Raw genomic sequence first — 15848 nt, forward strand, 5'->3', positions numbered from 1 at the left:
TTCCCTCATCTTCACAAAATCCCTTAGATAGACAATGATGATGAGCAACCTGGTGCGAAATAAAAATAAGAAAAAAATACATGAAGAAATTAGAGTTTAAAAATCAGAGTTCATATAAGAGGATATATTTGTTGAAAAGGTACTAAATTTATTATTTAAAATATTGGAACTGAAGCATGGAGAAGGACCAATTATTGTGACTGAATGAGATGCAACAGCCAGGATATAGGGCCACCACGCAATTCTTGTAGAGGTTTTCCTCCCGATCGTTACGATGATATGCCATTGTGAGGAAACTCTGTTCCAGGAGTCCTATGATGGTACAGTTCCAAAGTATGAGATTCACTTGGGATCCTGCACAGCTGCACAAAGGAAGACCATATCCACAGAAATTTTATTGCAGACCAAAAGAACCAATATCAGTCATGCAGTGATGCACAGAAATAATAATGAATCATTTCTGCCCACTGTCGAACAATATTGAGATGGCACCATATTCATGATTCTCACATGAGACTTTGATAAAATTATATTTTGGGCCCCAAATCATCAAGAAAAACTCTAAAATGTACTTGAAGAGAAGATAAAATATGAAGTAAAATTTCTTTGGTAAATATATGTTTGATAAATTAATTCTTTTGAAATATTTTTAAATTATTAAAATTGACAAAAGTTCATCTTTAGGCTAATAAAAAAAATTAATTCTAGCCATTTTTTTTGGCCAAGAGACGCATCTCTGGTGTCCTGAAACCGAGCTAGTTTTAGAAGAGCATGGCACATTTGAGGAAGTAACGATCAGTCAAGTGGCCACCACAACAATCTAGGCCTAATTGCCTTGTTGAATAGGTATCCACCTCCATTGTCTGTATATGTATAAATGTTTTGGGATTGGAGATGGTGGGCAGGGGGGTCTTTGTCCTTACAATGTAATCAATAGTGCAATGGGAGGGCAAAAGAGTGGTGTATATGAATGATTCATCAGGATTCTAGAGGATCAAAGTCATCAAGGTCATTTGCTGCTAGTAATATATACATATACATATATATACATATTCATATGCATATACATATACACGAATTATATTAAAAAATTGCCCAAAGAGAAGCTTGCTTAGAGGAAGCTTGCTTGTAGGAAGGCTTTCACACTTTTTGCTAATTTCTAATTAGGCACTGAGTCACGAGGGTCATGATGTCTTCTGGCTCTGAGAAGTGTAAATATACACTGAGTTGGTATTTTTCTTTGGAAGTTCACTTATAAGAAGGATCTTTTGATTTCTTGGTCGAGATTTTGAGTAGCCATATGTTCAGACCCCCAACTGCTCAGATGTAAAGACTCTCTTGATCCAGTGATGTGTGTAAAGTGTTTAGCAATATTGCTTCGATTCAGGCCATCAGAACCCTGTCTGTTGGTCTTTGTGCTAATTTCTCAGCTTGTATCTTCTCTGTATTTTCTCTGCTTATATTTTCTTTGATGTTCAGGGTGCTGACTTTTCCCCTGAACTAATGAATGTAACTAAAAGTAAGATTGTTGACCCCTTTAAAGTTGCTTTCCTTTAAAAGCAGATCGAAGAACCTGTTCTAGCAGGACATCCTAGGTATGCTAGGGTGATTGCTATTACAGAAGGCTTTCACAGCCTTTTGGTACTAAACTAATCAGGCAATGAGTCATGAGAGTTGTGTTGCCTTCTGGTTCTGAGAAGTGAATACACACATACATACAAACATACTTATATATCTATATCTATATATCTATATCTATCTATCTATGTATCTATGTATCTATCTATACATATATATATGTATATACATATATGTATGTTCTGGGGTTCATATTTTGCTTTGGGGGTTTGCTTATGAGAAGAACTTTTTGATTCCCTGGACAGGACTCTGAGTAGCCATTTGTTCAGAGGCCCCTGACCACTCAAATGTATCTATGCTCTAAGGGGCAGCAAGGTGGTGGAGTAAATAGAGTACCAGCCCTGGAGTCAGGAGGACCTGAGTTCAAACCTGGGCTCAGATCCTTGACACTTACTAGCTGTGTGACCTCGGGCATGTCACTCAACCCCAAATTCCATGCTTTCCCCCCTCCAAAGAAAAAGATGTATCTGTGCTCCTCCATTCTGGTAGTATATGTAGGCAGTTGTATTACCTTGTTCAGACAGCTGGAGCCCTGTCTGTTGGTCTTTGTGCTAATTTCTCTGCTTGTATTTTCTTTGCTTGTATTTCTCTACGTTCAGAGTGCTGACCTTTCCCCTGAACTAGTGAGTATAATTAAAGATTGTTCCCAAAATGAAACTAATGCCGTTTGGGAGCTTCCACCCAGGACCTCTGTTTGTTTATTTCCCTCCCCTATTATTCTTTTTAGCTTCTAGATCATGTATCCTGTCTCTTTCTTGATAATCCATTCCAATTCACCATTATCTAAGAGCCACTTATTAAGCAACTTATATGCTGGGGACTGGAATAGGTACCGGTAATTAGAATGTAAAAGCAAAACTGTCCCTGCCTTGAAGAAAATGTATTCTACTGGGAGTAATCAACACATGCATAATGCTGAGAATGTACAATATCCTTAAGTGACAAAAGGAAAATTATAGATCTCACACCATGTACATATTAACCAAGAACATGGATGGGATGAGTGTGTGTAGGTTCGAGACCACTACCAAACATTAAAATTGGGTTTGAGTCAGAATGCAGAAAAAGTCCTTTATTCTCTCTCATGAGAAAGGGCACGGCCCTAGTCACTCAATCAGCGTCAGCCAGGGAGTACAAAAGTCCAGAAGCTCGCGGGCTTATTTTTACCCTATTCACTAATTCAGTCCCCATACCTGTACTATCCCACCTTTGGCCAGTTGGACAGACTCACAATCTTTTAGCAAGAAATTAGCTAATCATGGCAAAGCAATTTCTATCCTTCATTAACATAATTAGTCATTGAATTAGTACCCTATCAGAGGACAGCAGTTTCCAAAACCTCATTATGCATTTCCTTTTACCAAATTTGGAGGCAACCAATTGGAAGAGGGTAGAACATTAGTACCCTATCAGAGGACAGCAGTTTCCAAAACCACATTATGCATTTCCTTTTACCAAATTTGGGGGCAACTGAGGCAGAGAACGCTTTTTCCAATCAAAATCATAATGGTCTCAATCCTATAATCTGCATATCCTGTGTCCATATAGGGAATCTACCAATTCTAAGCCCCACCACTTAAGTTTCTTTTCATCAATACAGAGAAATCTCTTGTGTGATCAACATTTCATACCACATGCTTATATAAAGTTAAAATTGGTTTATATTGTAGACATAAAAGATAATTTTATAAGCAAATTAACAGAGTATGAAAAAAATACTTGTTAGTTCTATGGATAAGGGAAGATTTTTTGAACACATGGGAGATAGAGAAGTATCATGAGAGGTCAAATATATAATTTTAATTATATTCAATTAAAAAATGTTTTAAACAAAAAACAAAAATAAGATGGAAAGTAATAAATTGGGGGGAAGTATTTTATCACAAGTCCTTTTTATAGAAGCTTCTATTCTCAAATATGGAAGGAATTGAATCAAATCATAAAAATAAGTCTTTCCCTATTTGAGAAACAGTCATAATAGATGTACAGGCAGTTTTAACATGAAGAAAAACAAAGGTTTAGATATCCAAATGGGAAAAAATGTTCTTAATAACTAATAATTAAAGGACTGCAAGTTAAAACAACTCATACTTACTAACTCACATCTATAAAATTGGCTAATATGAAATAAAAGGAAAATAACAAGTGATGGAAAGGATATGGAAAAAAGTAGGCACACTAGTTTACTATTTATGTAATTGTGAACGTGTCCAACCATTCTGCAGTACTGGGAACTTGGCAATTTTAAGATTAGACTTGGTGACTGATACCAATGGTATCATGGTAGTCTTTCCTTATAAGAGGCTGTAGTTTATAGAATCCAGCCATGGAAAGGTACTGTAAATCATATTTTTAAGGTTAACACAGCTGTGTTCCCAACAATAGTACCCCACCAATCACCAGTTTTTCTTTCCTCTCTGCAGCTCTGTACTCCAAAAATCCACTATGTCCTCTAAATCTTGATATATATATTGGCCATGGAATCTCACATTTGGAAGGACATTTTGAAGCATACTATCTACTCCAGGGTTAATAAAGACAACAAGAACACTTTCCCAGTTAAATTGGCTTAACTCCATGCTCACCAACATGACATGAGTTTTGCTCTACATTAATAAGTATTTTTCAATTGTATTAAGGATCTTTCTCCCCCTTCTTTCCTCCATGTTCCAGGTCTCAGTCACCCCAATCACATTTCAATAAAACTTTGCATTAAATTGACCACATTGTTTTACATATTATTCTTGGCATTTAAACTTAATAAGGTGTTTATTTTCTCCAATTCTGGATGCCCGCCTGACTTCTCCTTAGACATAAATTTACTTTCCACACATGGCCTTAATTTATTGTCAGCTACATTTAAACTGAAGGAAGAAATAGCTATGAATCCACTTTTCTAAAACAATGTCCAATAAGGAAGTCCCATGTCTTCCAAGGGTCGACTGTCTCATGCCAGAGCACTGTCAAAAAACATGCCCAAAAGAATGTAAAAATGTGCAAATCCAATGATGATAGAGATTACAGAAAAAATATCAGGAAGATTTATGTGAACTGATGCAAAATGAAGGAAGCAGTAACAGGAGAACATTGTATACAGTAAAAGCAATATAAGAAATGACAATAAATTGTGTAAGACTTACAATAATCCACAACAATTTCAAAGGATTCAGGATGAAAAATTTTTTCCACCTCCAGAGAGTGAACTGATAAAAACAGAGTGAAGACTGAAGAATATTCTTTTTTCAATTTATTTGCCTTCATTTTCATATATTTTATATATTTCAGTAACATGGCTAATATGGAAAGATGTTTTGCCTAACTTCACATATGTAATGGTATCATATTGTTTATTATTTTTTTTCAGTGGGGGTATTAGGAAACTAGAGGGAGACAGAGAAGTTTGAACTCAAAATAAAAACGTTGTTAAAAGGTTTTTTTTATGGTCCTCTTACAGAAAAAGACTAGAGTCATTAAGAAAGAAAGTATTCACCATTTATCAAATGGATAGTATAGGCCAGTGTCTGTGCTAGCACCTTTACAAATATGTTATTAGACCCTCAAAACAATCTGACTAGGATGTGCCGTTATCAGCTTTTGAAAACTTAAGAAACTGAGTCAGACAAAGACTAATGCACATGACAAGGGTCACACTGACCTTAAGACTCTGACACAACTTTTGAACTTAGCTCTTTCTGTCCTTAGGCCCAGAGACAAATTCACTCGGCCACTTGGCTACCTGACAAAAATTCAATTTGATCCTCACAACAATCCTGAGTTGTTGGTGTTATTAGTGGGCCTATTTTACTGAAAAGAATAATTGGCAGAAAGATGTTATATTACTTCCTATATGTCAAACGCTAGTATATGAGGACAGATTAAAAATCAGTTTTTCTTAACTGTAGGCCCAGTTATCTAAAGACCTTATAATTCTCTAGAGGCAATCCTGCCTGCTCATCTACCCCAGGTCGTTTTTGGTGACCAACATTAAGTCCATTTGTAACCATCTCTCCTAGAGGAGAGGCAAAAAGGCAAACTCTCCATTTCGCCCATTCAACTTTATGTTAATATTTTGTTATACTCTAGGTGTTCTTCATTTACTTGGCTTTTAGTGTGTGTTGGTGGTTAAAATAAACTTTTTTGGCCACCATCTTCTTGCAGAGGTCTGTGCAGTTTCCCTGGGCATGATACAACCATGTCATATTAGCCACAAACAGAAGCCTGGAACATAAAAAAACGCTTCATGAAATTAGGTAGATGAGTGAAATTTTCAGTTCTTACAGTCTGGGCAATTCCCATGACATGTTCATACAAAATTAATTAAACATCTCCCTTCAGGGACATGGCCTCATGGGGACTGAGAAAAACATAAAGTCTGGCTATAGCAGCTGACAGTACAGATTACACGAACAAGCTACAGGAGGTTCTACCTTCCAGATAAGTAGGTAACATTATTTTTTTGTTTGTGAACTTCCAGTTCAGCAGATGTCAAAAAATCTCTGTTCAAAGTTGATTACTATGCCCATTGTGGGAGAGTATAGGTGAATTTTGTGTCCTTGGGTACAATTTGGGCACATTGAAATAACAAAATTTTCTAGGAAAGCCATCAAATAACAGTTTCTAACCATGATAGTTGTCACAGAAACTTTTCTGCAACCAGAGAAATCAAATAGCTTTATCAAGGGATATTGATCACTAATAATATAGGGATTAGAGTGATCTTTCAATCAATACTACGTAACTGGACGTCATCTGAACAACAAGAAGCATGTAAAACAAAGTTTTTTTCACATCTCCTGGAATAAGATACATTAAAAACACCAAAATTGTAATCCTAGTTCATCCTCACAATCCAGGTTGAAAAATATTTTCTCTCTGCTAAGGCAAAGGCAAGGGAGACTACAAAGAGTGAGTAGATTTATGGAGTCTCTCTGGATATCATACAATTAATCACTACATGAGTTAGAGACTACTATAGATCCTGAACTTTTAAAAAGGAAAATCCATCTGTTAGCATTGACCATTACTTTGCAACTGATGCTCATAGACGATGACTCAACAAACAGGTTATTGTATGACTAGCACAGAATTTTTGGGGATGTGATGTTTATGTTGTTAGCCCATCTCAGCTTAGCTTCAAAGCAAATACCTTCTTCCTCCGTAAAGTGATCTCATATACACTATCCTACGTTAATATCCCAATATAGTCATTTGATGCATTAAATAGTTAAAAATATATTAAAACATCTCTATAATATTTTCCTGTCCCCTCACTTGGAGAAAAGTAGTTTTACAATTTACTACTATGTAGAGTAAAACCACATTCACTGTCCTCTTGGGACAGGATATTGACATGATATGAAATGATAAGACCTGATGTGACATGATATCAAATGATGAAATGTGATATTATTTCAATTTGAGTGAATTCACCACATTGTACCTAAATGGATAAAAATACATTGTAATTGAGTGGGGAAATCCCTGCACATGTTTATCTAACACATTTCTAGCCATTAATTACCTAGTTATCTATGCAAACAGTACTCAAAGAAGGCTTCTTTCTTTTCTTCTTAGAGTGTAATCTTTGGATGGAAGAAATGATCATTCTGAATGAAACCACAGGGACCGGGGTGACTAAATTTATTCTGATGGGCATCACAAGCCATCCTGAGCTGCAGAGGCCCCTCTTTGTTGTATTTTTACTCAACTACATGACCATAGTTGTGGGGAACCTGGGCCTGATCATCCTAATCAGTGCTGATTCGCACCTCCAAACCCCCATGTATTTTTTCCTCAGGCATCTGGCATTTGTTGATCTTGGCTATTCCACAGCTATTGGGCCAAAAATGCTAGTTGGATTCATAGAGGAGAAAAATATCATTTCTTATAACGGATGTGCAACACAGCTATTTTTCTTTGGGGTATTTATTGCCAGTGAACCTTTTATCCTGTCAGCCATGGCCTATGACCGCTATGTTGCTATCTGTAAACCTCTCCACTATATGGTCATCATGTCCAAAATGGTATGTTGGCTTTTGGTGGCTATGTCATACCTCTATAGCACCATGGTAGCCCTACTGGTCACAATAAAGGTTTTTAAATTATCTTTCTGCAAATCAAATATAATAAGACACTTCTACTGTGATGGTCCTCCCCTGCTATTCATTACATGCTCAGATACAAGTGAGATTGAACTAATCATTATGATCATTTGTGCATTTGATTTCATTTCTTCCCTCTTGGTTATTCTTATCTCCTACATGTTCATTATTGTGACCATCCTCAGCATGAAGTCTTCTGTGGGCAGACACAAAGCTTTCTCCACATTTGGTTCTCACCTCACGGGGGTGGTTATATTCTATGGGACACTTCTCTTTATGTATCTGCAGCCCCAATCTAGCCACTCCTTTGATACAGACAACATGGCCTCTGTGTTTTACACTCTGGTCATCCCCATGCTCAACCCTTTGATTTACAGTCTGAGGAACAAAGAGGTGAAAGGTGCCTTGAGGAGGCTCTTTAAGAAAATCCTGTAAATCTCTTTTTTAATGCCCAGTGTAGTATATGATTCCATTGCATTATTAGAAGCAAGCAAATATGTGCTAGATTTCTTTCAACTTCTGTCTTTCACACAAAAATTTTTCTCTTAATATGAATGACTTCTTATTAGTTATTAATGTTTTTAAACTATCAGCTTCCAATAAATCCTAGTTCAGTGGACCATTTAATTAGATGTACCTATTAGAATATTAATACAAAATATTTCTATAAAACAATCTATTTCATTATGTACTACAATAGTAAACTGCCAAATTTGCTTCAATTTTCCTTGATTGAGAAAATCAATTAACAAGCATTTAGGAAATGGTGGTGCCAAATACTGTTGTAGGCATTGGGCCTGCCCTGATAAACTAAAAAAAATAGTTCTTATCATCAGTAAATTTACATTTTATGAAGGAAAATAATGTGTACATGAGAGTCCCACCATCTAATAGAGCAAACACTCCCCATTCGATATCTCTTTACTCTAAAGAAGTTCTTATCAAAACCTCAGTTTCCCCTTTATATCTGCCAGCTATCACTCCTAGTCTTTTCTGTGAAATATAAATAGTTGATTATAATAATTGCTCAAATTATCGAAGAAAACTTTCAACTCCTCCCGCAGCTTCTGCCCCAGAATTATTTTTTATTTGGAAAAGAACACTGTGGTATACAGGGTGTCCCAAAAATCTTAGCATAGATTTAATATTTTTAAAGCTTAAAATAAATGAGACTTTTGGGCCATTCTGTAGTCTGTATTAGAGAACCTAGGTTTAATAAAACTCTGTTATTTGTGAACTCTGATATTCTGAAGGAAAAAAAAATCTTCTCTGACTCCCACTCACCCATAAAATTTTGGAGTTTGATGACATAAGCTTTAAGTGCTATTTCAGTTAAAATTTTATGATGTCATGAACCTATTCTTTGTGCTAACAGCTTAGCGTCTTCAACCAATACTCACATGCCATGTTTTGTTTGATTCATTTCGAACTTAAATACAAAATGAGAAAAGAAAAAAAGAGCATTACCAGATAGACAGTAGATAATAAGAGATGATTCTATACAAAACCATAAATTCACACTGAAAAACCTGTATAATAAATACTGTACATTGTTCCAAAAATTCCTAACTTTGCTTCTTTGTATGTATGTGTTTATTCTCTGCTGCGTAATTTTTACTTTATTTCCACCCTCAGTCCCATCCTCCTGCTACAAAGAAGACTACAATTAAATGTGGATATAGATGGCAAGATAGATTAGATAAATAGATACAGACATACAGATATATACACAAAACACTCATATACTATGAATATTTTCACTTGTTATCATTTGCTCTCAAGGTAGATATAACTTTTCTTAATAAGCCCAAGTCTTTCCATGTTTTTTTTCCCTAAGCTAAAGGTTCATAATTTCTTACACCACAGCAATATTTCAACCCAATCACATTCTACCTGAGAAAATGTCTATGAATCACCCCCCTCCCCAATTTTCTGCATTTCTTCTATTCTTGGCTACATTGCCTTTATTTATAAAAGGAAATTTCAATTTAAAATAATTGAAATTATCAATTTTATACTTCAACATGCTCTCACCTTATAGTTTAAGGTCTGGTACATCTGAATGTGCTTCCTTTACAACTTTTATTCCTGATTTCTCTGAAATTCCTGACTTTTCTTCTTCCAAATGAACTTTGTTATTATTTTTCCTAGCTCTGTAGACAATTTTTAGTAATGTAATGGGACTAGCATTGAATACATTAGAAAGAAAAAAATGTCATTTTTCTTGTATTGGCTTTACATACTCATGAACAATAAATATTACTTCAACCATTTAGATCTGACCTTATTTGTATAAAAATGTTTTATGTTTATTTTCATGTAGTTTTCATTCAGGATTACATTTTAATTTGGATAATTAATTTGGAAAAATTACCCTTAGTCATAATACCAGCTCTTTTGCTCTGATATATAGTGTTCTAAGACCTATGGTCCTTCAGTGTAGTAGCTGCTAGGTCTTGCGTAATATTTATTGTAGTTCCATGATATTTACATTGCTTTATTTTCTTCCTACTTACAATAGTTTGTCCTTAACCTAGGAGTTTTGGAACTTGGCTATGACATTCCTATAAGTTTTCTTGAATCTCTTTCCTTGAATCTTTCAGGTGACACGTCTTGTTCTTTTGTCTCTCCAATAATATTGCTTCCTCTCTTTGTTCAATCAACAGCTTATTCATGTCCATCCTGAACACTGTTGCCCAAAATTGAACACAATAGCACTAATGTGGTCTGGTTACGGCAGAATACAATGAAAATGACCCATCCTATACCAGTATGCTGTATCAATCCTAGCAGCAGTACAGTGGGAGGGGAAAAGGCAGGTGTATGTCAATGGTTCCTCATGCTTCCAGGGCTGATCACTAATCACTTCCAGAAGGTTACCTAAGGTATTAGTACAGCTCTTTCAGGCTCACAAATAAGATACTCTGAAGCAAGGTGTGGTAATTGTTAGAGTGAATGCTTGAAAATATGGAAAAAATGAGTAATTGTCCTTACTGTTGGAAGGGCATGAGTGGCACGTACACGGCAACCTCTGAGGTCGTCATCTAAACTCCGTGCTTTCCAATGCCGTAAATCAGAACACGGAATTACTGGTGCTCTCGTTCTTTTTCTAATTAGGCCCTAGGGAAATGATGCTTCAATAGAAATGGACACGTTTTTACTGGAAATGTGTTTTATGGTGAGGAAAACAGAAATACTGAGAACTGTTTTCAGGTGAAATTTGAATTTTCTTTTAATAAGGAGAATCAGAATGAAACTTAAAATAAAACAATAAACTTCTGTTATAGTTATTGTCATCTGGTGGGGAAAAAAGAATTTCAATACGTAAAATGAAAATAATGCCTCTTGGGAGCTTTCATCTTTTTTTTTTTACTTCCCTCCCCTAATACTCTCTCTCTCTCTCTCTCTCTCTCTCTCTCTCTCTCTCTCTCTCTCTCTCTCTCTCTCTTTTGCATGGCATGTCTTCTCTCCTCCTTGGTAAAGTCTTACAGTTGACAATTATTTAAAGGCCACTTATTAAGAAACTTCTGTGTGCTGGGGACTGGAATAAGAACTTGATAATAGAAGGTAATAGCAAAACACTCCTTACTCTGAAGAAACTTCTTTTCTACTAGGAGTTGTGTTTGTCCTTTGTTCTCAAAGAGGACCATGACATCAGGAAATGATGACATGACTTGCAGTTGACTTCGATTTGAGTGAGGAAGGGCTGTGCAAGGTCACCAGCCTCGCTTTCTCCAGCAGAGACATCTGGGTCCAGTGGCTTGATATTCACTATGAGAACTGGAGATGTCCCAGGATGCATTGGGACATCCTGGCCCTTTCAGGTTAAGGTCTTTTCAGGTTCTCACTCTGAGGGAGGTAATGTCCATTCAGTGAATAGGCCTCTTTAAGAAGTTAAACAATGGATGGCACCCTTAATCAAAACTTGGAAAAAAATCAAACTGGAAGGGGAAGACCCTCAGGGTTCCTGGCCAAAAGAGAAACTGTTACTATTTGGAATTTACATTTACTCTGTGCTAGGAGGGCAGGGACCTATTGTCCAATCTATGAACTCCAGAGTGAGATGGTTTGAAGCTTAGTTTTTGAGAAAGAATTCTGGCCAGTTTACCTGAAGTTAAGGCAGCAGCTGTCAGACTTTGGCCATCAAATTGGAGCATGGATTGGAGGCCAAGGCAGAGGCAGAGGCTACTCACATGTTGTGTTTGTCCTTCGTTCTAGAAGAGGACATGACATCAGGGAAACTATGACATGACTTGCAGTTGCCTGGGAGTAATCAACCCATGCATAATGCCCAGAAGGAGCAATATCCTTAAGAGACAAATGGCAAGCTATTGCTATCACACTAGGCACGTAATAACCAAGAACAATGATGAAATGGGGAGTCCAAATGAGGTCAGTATTATGTTTTCCTAAGATTCCCTAAGTAGAATGATTTGAGATAAGTGGGAAAACTACTTATCAGAGAGGATATCAATTCCTGTTGTGTCACATAATGGATTTAATGAAAGATACAAGGCCTTTATTTTGTGAATCATGAATCTTATCCCACAATACCACATATTAGGACTAACTATTTGATTGTGTGGTGATATAATAGATAGGAGGCCAGACCTGGAATCAGGAAGTGTCCTTGTCTAGTATGTGACGTTAGGCAAGTCATTTAACCAGGTTTGCCTCACCTTCCTTATCTGTAAAATGAGCTGGAAAAGGAAATGGTGAACCAACCCAGGATCTTTGCTAAGAAAAACCCAAATTTTCTCATGAAGTGTCAGATATGACTGAAAATGACTGAACTCATCTCACTTACAAATATCTTTGTGAATGGATAGCACCTCCATTTCTCACTCACTTGAGTCAAAACTAAACTGTACTCATTCACCAAAAAAATAGAACAGTTGTAAAATGAAGTGGACTGCCTCTAGTGTTATGGGTTGAATTCTTCTGACACTCCAGTGTTCCATATTCTAAAATCCTACAATTGTTCCTATAAAATTCTGATATTTAAAAAGATAGCTTGTGGTTTTTGTTGTGGTTCAGTTGTTTCCAATTCTTCATGACTCCATTTGGGGTTTTCTTGGCAGCCAGTGGAATGTTTTGCCATTTTCTTCTCCACCTCATTTTACAGATGTGGAACATGAAAGTAAATGGGTGAAATTATTTGATGAGTGTCACAAAGATTGTTGGTGATTGCAGCTAGATTTTAACTCAGGTCTTCCGGACTCCAGGCTCTGTGCTCAATCCTCTGTGGCACACAGCTGGCCCAAAAGAGTTGAAACTTTTTACAAAATAGAGATCTAAACACATGTAGACATATTAATGGCTCATGAGTAAGCTGGACAAATATAATAAAAATCCCAATTCTAAACTTTTTTATCGGGTTATGAAAAATAATAAAATTCTTCTAGAAGCGCATAATTTTAAGGATATCAATGGAATCAATAAAAAAAGTGAAGAATGCTGGCCTAGCAGTACAAGAGCAGAGATCATCAAAACAATCCAGGAATGGCAAAGACATAGACTATTGCATTAGTGAGATAAATTAGGTACATGATACACATTAGTACATGAACATAGTAATCTATTATTGGACAAACCCAAACATCCAAGTTTAGGGAGCAAGAATTCATCATTTTGAGAAATTGCTGAGAAAATTACAAATCAGTTTGGCAGAAAGTAGACTTAGACCAACAACTCATACCATATAACAACACAAGTCCAAAATGGGTTCATGATTTACAGATAAAGAATGATATCACAAGCAAATTAAGGAAGTGTGGGAAAAAAAATGACTTGTCAGATACATGGATAAAGGAAGGTTTATGAACCAAACAGAAGATAGAGAAGATCACAGAAGCTAAAAACATGTAATCTTGATTACAGAAAATTACAAAGTTTTTAAACAAAGAAAACCAGTGCACTAAAAATTAGATTTAACATAATAAACTGGTAAAAAATCTCAAGCTTTTCTCATAAAAGCCTCAATTTTCAATATATATGGAATTGATTCTAATTTACAAAAAAAGAGCCTTTCTCCAACTGTTTAACAGTTAAAAGACATGCTTAGGCAATTCTCTGATGAGGAAATGAAAGCTTTCAATAGTCATGGGAAAAATGTACTAAATTACTAATAATTTGAGAAAAGCAGATTAAAATGACTCTGAATTAACAACTAAAATATGTCAAATTAGCTATTGTGAAAAAAAGGGAAATGAAAAACATTAAAGGGAATGGGGAAAGATATGTACACTAATGCATTGTTTTTGGAGTTGTAAAGTGCTCCAACAGTTTTGGAGAATGACTTGAAACTATGCTGTAATAATATTAGGTCTGCTGATCTTGAGACCACCATGCACAACCATAATTGGTATCATACTGCACGCTTTTTCACAGGGTGAAACTGGGAAGGGGTAGGGCTAGAAGCAAGAAAAGAGTCTGGATTACAAATAAAAAAGGTTGTTAAAATTTTTGAAAAATTAAAAAAAAATGAGCCCCTTTCAGGGAAAAAAAAACTGTAGCAATTAAAAAGCATGCAAGCATTTGTTTAATGCCTAATATAGGTAAGCTTCTTTACTCAACTTCTTACAGCTAATGTCTCATTTGATCCTTAAAACAATCCATACCATTATCTCTGTTTGAAAATGAGCCAGACTGAAAATAAGATGTTTGACAAGGTCCAGACTGCTCCTGTATGTTTGAGAAAACTTTTGAAATCAGCTTTTTCTGACTCCAGGCCCAGAGATATATCCAATGGGCCCCATGGCTATCCAATTAAAATTTCCTTTGATCCTCACAACAATCCTGGAGAGCTGATTCTATTATTAGCCTTATTTTACTAGAGGGAAAATAGACATAAAGAGGGTAATTTATTTGCTGACTGTAAGAGCAAGTGCATGAAGATACATTAGAAATCACCGCTTCCAAATTGCACACACAGAGCTCTAGCTAATAAACCATCTAGCTCTATCTAAAAATATCTTTTAATTCTCTAAAGGCAGTCCAGCCTGTTCATCTTCCCCTGCTTATGTTTGGTGTCCATTACTAAGTCCATTGTGCCCATTAGCGCTAAAGATGCACCCAAAAAAGAAAACTCTCTTTCTTACCCATTCAATTTTGTTTCATATTCTAGTTACTAGATGTTCTTCTTCTACTTGGCTTTTAGTGTATTAATGGTTAAACTAATCTATTCTCCTTGGCTATAGACCTCTTTCACAAGCCTGTGCAATATACTAAGACTTGATGCCAGCAGGATATATCACCCACAAACAGAAGCCTGGAACACGGTAGTTTTTAATTAATACTTAATGAAATTAAGTATACTAGTAACACTGTCACTTATTACTGACTGGGCAATATTCATGACATGATCATATGACATTCATTATCCTTCTCAAGTTCTACAGGGACATGGCCTCATGGGGACCAAGAAAACCATAAAGTCTCACTCTAGGCACAATAAACATGAACAAGCCACAGAAGATTTTCCTTTCCAGGTAAGCAGGTAACATTATTCTTTGTAATCTTCTCATTGTAGTAAATGTAAAAATATGGAGTCTCAGCAGCTAAGTTCAAAAAGCCCATCAGTATGTCTGCTATCATTGTGAATGTGACAATTTAGGAGCCATGTGACGAATTCACACAAATTGTAAAGGCACAAAGCCATCATAGGAGAGCCAGCAGATTAATTTTGCTGGCCATGACGATTGTCAAAGAAGCTTTCTGCAATCAGGGATATCAAATAGCTTTTGTCAAGGGACAGTGATCACTAATACTAAATGGGATCTGAGGGATCTTTGAAATCAATGCTATGCAACTAGATGTCCTTTCAGGAACAAGCACTTTTTAAAAAATAAAATCTTTTCCAGTCCTTAGCAATGAAAGACCTTAAAACACTATAATTTTATGCACATCTTGACTCTATAATCTAAGCAGAAAAAATATTTTTCTTTCCAATAAGGCAATGGAAAGAGAGACTACAGAGAATGAGTAGATACATGGAGTCTCCCTGGATGTCACAATATAAATAACTGCCAGGGGGAGAGACAGCAATAGAACTTGGACCTTTCTCTTCAATGGCTTAGGGCCCTCCTAAAAGGGGGAGTCCATCTCTTG

At 36.1% G+C, this 15848-nt stretch overlaps 1 protein-coding gene across 1 annotated transcript; it reads left to right on the forward strand.

The window, feature by feature from the left end:
• Nucleotides 1-7226: 7226 nt before the first annotated feature.
• Nucleotides 7227-8174, forward strand: LOC118854117 (olfactory receptor 8K3-like). The gene has a single exon (XM_036764448.1). It carries the CDS (start codon nucleotides 7227-7229, stop codon nucleotides 8172-8174), a length of 948 nt encoding a protein of 315 aa, XP_036620343.1.
• Nucleotides 8175-15848: the final 7674 nt, after the last annotated feature.

This window comes from Trichosurus vulpecula, chromosome 6, assembly GCF_011100635.1.
Source record: "Trichosurus vulpecula isolate mTriVul1 chromosome 6, mTriVul1.pri, whole genome shotgun sequence".
Classification (NCBI taxonomy): Eukaryota; Metazoa; Chordata; class Mammalia; order Diprotodontia; family Phalangeridae; genus Trichosurus; species Trichosurus vulpecula.